General features: G+C 40.1%; 1 protein-coding gene across 1 annotated transcript in view; it reads left to right on the top strand.

Annotated features, from left to right (window-relative positions):
* FHAD1 (forkhead associated phosphopeptide binding domain 1) overlaps nucleotides 1–6,481 on the top strand; it is a 175,882-nt gene that overhangs the window by 98,196 nt on the left and 71,205 nt on the right. Inside the window, exons 14-16 of the mRNA XM_069079619.1 lie at nucleotides 127–197; nucleotides 872–1,003; nucleotides 5,368–5,475. Coding sequence (XP_068935720.1) covers nucleotides 127–197; nucleotides 872–1,003; nucleotides 5,368–5,475 — 311 coding nt within the window. The remainder of the gene's footprint in view (nucleotides 1–126; nucleotides 198–871; nucleotides 1,004–5,367; nucleotides 5,476–6,481) is intronic.

Here is a 6,481-nt window from a genome sequence, read left to right as displayed (position 1 = left end):
ACACACACACACACACACACACACACACACACACACACACACACACACACGATGTTATTAGGAACTCTGTTAAGAAATCCCCCTGAAAGTCCATGATACTGATTATCTTTTTATATCTTCTTTAAGGGTTGGCCTTGTACTTAAGTAAATTTCTGGAAAATCATAAGAAAATTGAAAAAAGGAACCAGGAACTCCAGGTAATGCTGCATTTTTGTTTCATTTTAATTAATTAATTTTGATTCTCTTTTTATTTTAATTCATTAATTCCTTTTAATTCATTTCGGATGGTACCTAGCATTGGTACAACCCTTTGGATGTTTGGAGCTTTTCAATGACTTAGCTAGTGAAGCTTACCCCTCCCATAAGCTCAGTAGTAAGCGAACCCAGTGGGGTCAAAATAAGTCTCATTCTTTTCTTCTCTCTGTCTCTCTCTCATACACACTCTTTCTCTCCCTTCCTCTCCCTCCTCTCTATTATTTTTCTCCCTTCTCTCTCATATACACATTGTCTCTCTCTTTCACACACACATACATTCTCTTTCACACTCATTCTTTCACATACATACTCTCTCTAAAACACACATATATTCTCTCTCACATACATACATATATATACATACATACACATTGTCACACACTTTCTCTTTCACTCATATATACACACACATACATCCACACATTCTCTAACACATATTCTCACTTTCTCTCTTGCACACACTGACAAAGCCAGGAATCAGCCCCTCTGTGTTGGTTACACGGTGGGAACCTCAGCTTGACCCCTGGCCCAATTTGCTTTGTCATCTGCCTGGGGAATGGTGGTGGTTCTTCTTCCACCAATGCCCATGACCTGTGCCAGGCTCATTCTCCTCCAGGCCAAGCTTAGCAACCTGCAGAAAGTTCACCATTCCCTGCTGCAAAAGATGCGAGAACAAGCCTTAGAGCATCAGAGGCAAATAAAGGAAAAGATCCAGCAGCTGCAGGAAAAGCAGGAAGAGGAAAACCGGGTAATGTCATTTCTTTATTATTATTCTTGTCCTTTTTGACCAACTGAGAGCTGAGAGCTTTTCTTCTCTATGATCCTGGACATGTACTTGGGTGAAAGGTCTTTGGTGTACTTTGATCTGGGGCTGTGGTAAGCGTTGAGATTAAATTAGACTGTAAGCTCCCTGAGGGCAGGGACTTTTGCCTTTTTTGTATCCTCTGGACTTAGCACAGTGCTTGGCACATAGTAGGTGCTTAATAAATGATGACTGATTGTGTTCAAGGGTTCTTAAACTGTGGATTGTGGGTTTGAGAGCTGTCAGGGACCCTGGAGAACAGAGAGTCCAGTTCTTTCACTTTACAGGTGAAGAAGCCAGTGCCCAGAGAGGGAAATTGACTTGCCCAAGGGCAAACAGGGACTAACTGATAGAAATAGGGTTTGAACCCAGATCTTCAGATTCCAAGTCTAATGCTCTCTCTACTATATCCTGGCATAAGAAATCAAGAAAAACAGGTGAAGGGAAAGGGTGATCCTGATGGCACTTGGCCAGCTGAATCTCAGGAACAGAGCGAGAAGAGACTTTAAAGTTCATCCAGTGAAATCTTTCAATGGGTTAAGTACTGGAGGTGTTGTACCAGACACTTAATAACTGTGTGACCCTGGCCATGTCACTTAACCTCTGTCTGCCTCAGTTTCCTCATCTGTAAAATGGGGATAATAGCACCTCCCTCCCAGGATTGTTGTGAGGATCAAATGAGATTGTGCCTGGCACACAGTAAAAAAAAACCTATAGATAGATGTACATCTATAAATATATATTAATTATTAATATTATCACAGCACTTTACAGAACTTTGACTCTCTATAAATGCTAGCTATCACTGTTATTTATTATTACTGTTATTGTCTTACATGAAGAAGCAACAACATGGTAAAAGATCATGAGATTTTGAGTTTAGAGTTCATCTAATCCAGTTTCCTCACTTGCCTGAGTATGAAACCAAGATCCATAAAAGTTAAAAGGATGTCTTTGGTGCCACACAGGTGGTAGGTAGCAAAGCCAAGATTCCAATTCAGGTCTTCTGATGAAAAATCCACATTTCATTTCATAATAATAACAATAATAGCTAACTTTTCTGTAGTGCTTACTAAGTGCCAGGCATTGTGTTAATCACTTGATAATAATATTAGCTCTGGAGATGGAGGATATATATCCCACTTCTGACACTTATTTGCTATATGGCTGTGAGCAACTAATATAACCTCCATGGGTCTCAGTTTCTACATCTGTTAATGAGGGGGTTGGACCACATGCTCTCTGAGGCCCCTTAAGATTTTTGGTCTATGATCCTATGTCCAGGGAGTGTTGGACAAACTACATAGTAATATATAGTAATTGTACATTCATATAGAATACAATAATTTATATCATAGTAATGCAACAGAATTTTTGGTGCCGTAAAAATGAACAATATTAGGAAATATTTTTTAAAAACCTATCAAAAGTGATGTAAAGCCTATGGATGGAAAAGTTCATAACCCAGCAGAGGACAGAGAGAAGCACAGAAGGTGAAAAAAGACAATTTTGACTGTATAAAGTTAAAAAGGCTTTTTTGCAAACAAAACCAATGTGGAAGGGAAAGAGTTAAGTGGAGGGGGGAAGCTTTGTAGCAGCAAAATTCCCCAGCAAATAAATGATCAAGTGATAAGAACAGGCAGTTCTCAAAGGAAAAAACTAATCAATGATGATTTTTTTTAATTCTCTGAATCATTAATAGTAAGAGAAGTGTACATTAAAACTCCTAGGTTACCATTCACACACATCAGAATGGCAAAAATGGCAAAGGGGAAACAACAATCACTGGAAGGACTGTGGACAAGTGGCACAAGACGCTGGGGTGGTGTGGCTATAAATCGGTGCATCATTCTGAAAAGCATTTTGGATCATGCATGCCCTTTGACCCAGGGATGCCATTGCTAACTCTATGCTCCAAAGGGATCAAAGAGAGAGGGAGTATCTATTGATATATACTGCCCTTCCCCCACATCAAAAAAAAATTTTAAGAAAATAAAGCTAGGGAATGAACACATTTCACTTCATTTTTTAAAAAGTGGTGAAAATCAAGATTCCAGAACTAGGTTGTGTGCATAATAACTACAATTATATGCTTTTCAAAAGAAAAAAGAAAGAAAGATAAAGAAAGCCATTGAAAGGGTGGCTGTGGAACTCTATCTAGCCTGCCTTGGAAAGAGCGATGGCCAATGCATGTTTCTATGTATTCTGATTCATAGAATCATAAACTCACATAGATCTAGAAGAGGCCTCAGAAGTCATTTAGTCTAACTTCAACTTTTTTTTTGCTTTTTGGAGGGGGAGGGCAGGGGAATTTTGGTTAAGTGACTTGCCCAAGGTCTCATAGCTAGTAAGTGTTAAGTGTCTGAGGCCAATTTGAACTTAGGTCCTCCTGACTCCAGGGCCCATGCTGTATTCACTGTCCCACCTAACTTCATCTTTTTATAGATGAGAAAAGTGAGTCTTAAAAAAGTTAAGTTACTTTCCCAAGTAGATTCTACTTTAAAGAGAAAGGTATCAAATGTAGCAGATATTGGGGGGGGGGATCAGGCACAGGGTGCATGTTCCCTTGATTGTCCTTGCTCACAATAGTTAAGTTTAGAGTAAAACATTTTGGGGAAAATCAACAATAACTCTAGTCTCTTTCTGATGAAATGCAGTCCTACCATATCTTCTCAGTCTGAGATGACTCTTTGTGATCCCAGTTGGCATTTTCTTGGCAAAGACACCATAGGGGTTTGCCATTTCCTTCTCCAGCTAATTTTACAGATGAGGAAACTGAGGCAAATGGGGTTAAGTGACTTGTCCAGGGTCACACAGCTAGTATCTGAGATTGAACTTGAACTTAGGTCCTCCTGACTCCTGGGTATTTCCTCCATCCACTATGGTGCCACCTAGCTGCTGCCTGGAGGAGTGCACATTCTCTTCTGTTTCAAAATCTTCTAAATGATTTAAGTCACTAAAAATGTTTTAAATATACTCAAAATTCTCCATCAGAACAATCACACAACTTTCTGTCTTCCACCTTTAATTAAACCTCCTTTTCTGTGAACTTCAGCATTGGAGTTGAGGTGGGGGAAGAAAGGGGGGAAATTTCAGCTGTTCTTTATTCAACTTAATTGTATTTTTGGTTCAATTACAAGTAAAACTGCAAGATTATTATTCACCCCAACATACAGTATCTCAACCACATAATAGGTCCAATAGACTTCCTGTGAGTTGGCCTGGGAAGCTAGCCACCATTTATAGCATTGTTTTGATGGAGGGAAAAAGTGTTTTCAGAGCCAAACAACTCACATACTAACCAATTATAGAAACACGAGCCGGGAATAAGTGAGGAAGGCCTGGAGTCACTTCCTCCAACCCTTTGTAGTGAGTGAATGGAAACAGCTTAACCGGTTTTCCCTGCTTGGTACCTACCTCCCACATCGGTAAACTCTTCAAATTTTTTTCCTACTATTCACTGTGGTGATTCCCACATTTCAATGACTGTATTAAGCAACTTGACCTGAATACATTCACTGGCAAGTTGCCTTCTTAATTAGGAATGGTTCAGACAAGTATTTGCAGCATTCTCTTTCATAAACAAAGCTGGGCAGGCACCTAGGAGTCTTTACTCCCCTTTCTAAGAATGAGTGTGACCATGATTTAGGAAGCATTGTATTCTAGATAAAACCCTGCTCTGGAAGTCCAAAGATACTGGATTCTGCTTCTGTTTGTCCCCTGTCTGTATGAGACTGACCAAGTCGCTAATCTCCATGGGCCTCAGTGGCTACCCTTTGTCAAATGAGGGGTTGGAACAGATGAGCCCCGAGGTCTCATAAAATCTAATATTATGTGTTCTAGCATTCTATGTTCTGAGATTCATTAGAACTTTAAGGTTCTAAGCTTTACTGTTCATTTTTTTTCATTTTCTCCCAACTCTGACATTCTAAGTTCTAACATCCCGTCACCACATTTATATCCTAATATTCTATGTTCTAACATTCTGTGCACTAAGAGCCTTCTCAGCTCTGACATTCTGTGTTCTCAGGACCCTCCTAGCTCTAACATTCTATGTCCTAAGTGCCCTCCCATCTCTGACATCCTGTGTTCTAAGGGCCCTCCCAGCTCTGACTTTCTATGTTCTAAGGCTCTTCTCAGCTATGACATCCTGTGTTCTAAGGTTCCTCCCATCCCTGACATCCTGTGTTCTAAGGGTCCTCCCAGCTCTGACAGTTATGACCTTCACTCACTTCTTTCTCCTTATTGTTCTTAGCCCCCTTTCCCCTGAGTATGTTCACACACAGTAAAAGGTCCTGATTGACTTTCAGGTTTGGAAGGACAATATGACCCAAGAAAAAAACCAAGCTAAGGCTGCTGTGGAAGAAGAGAAGAAAAAAGTCCAAGACCTTGAGAACCACTTAAGGAAACTGGAAAAGGTATGAGCCTGAGAGAACAGGAAACAACCTCCAGCAGCTAGAAACCTGCCTGAGGATGATTAGCAAGGGAACTCTAGGCCACCGGCTTTGTTTGGAGTGAAAGAGCAGTCCTTTGGACAAGGAAGGATGGCTTGGCAGATGGAGGGCTAGCCTTGGAGTTGGGTCATTCGGGTTCGAATCCATATATGTAAGAACGTGTGACCTAGGACTGGTCATCCAACCTCCTGGAGCCTCAGTCTCCTACCCTATAATGTGTGAGGAATAGCATCTCAGTACTTAATGTCAAGAGATTGTTGTGAGATTCTATAAAGTGCTTTGTAGACTTGAAATCCTACGTGTGGCCCAGGCTTGTTTATTTTTCCAGGCTTCACTGACATAGAGAGTACCTGGTAAGGAATTTCCCCTGTTAATGTAGATGGTATAATAACTACTATGTTTGTTCAGCACTTTAACACAGCTAGGTGGCACCATAATTCACAAGTGCACAGGGCCTCAAACGAAGAAGACCTGAGTTCAAATCCAACCTCAGACCTGATTAGCTGTGCAACCCTGGCAAGTCATTTAAACTACTGCCTGCCTCAGTTTCCTCGTCTATAAAATGGGGATAATCACATGTACTTCCCAGAGTGGTTGTGAGGGTCAAATGAGATAATAATTGTGAAGCACTTAGCAAGGCGCCATATAAATGCTAGCTGTTATGATTATTATCATTATTAAAATTTTACAAGGCATTTTACGTAATCATAGCTTACATTCATATAACACGTGAACATTTGTAAAGCATTTTATATAGCAATAATAACTAATATTGATACAACATTTTAGGATTTGCTTTACATAAATCATCAAATTTGATTCTAACAAAAACCTTGGGAGGTGCTATTATTATAATTGTCTCCATTTTACAAATGAAGAAACTGAGTCTGAGCCAAGGTAAGTGACTTGTTGAAGGTCACACAGCAAGTAAGCTTCTGAGGCAGGATTTGAACCTGGGGCATCCTGAATC

The sequence above is a fragment of the Petaurus breviceps genome, unplaced genomic scaffold (assembly GCF_028583685.1).
Source record: "Petaurus breviceps papuanus isolate PSGF00001 unplaced genomic scaffold, PetGlider_PUasm1.0 91041, whole genome shotgun sequence".
NCBI classification, from domain to species: Eukaryota; Metazoa; Chordata; class Mammalia; order Diprotodontia; family Petauridae; genus Petaurus; species Petaurus breviceps.
This window is presented reverse-complemented; position numbering and strand designations above follow the sequence as displayed.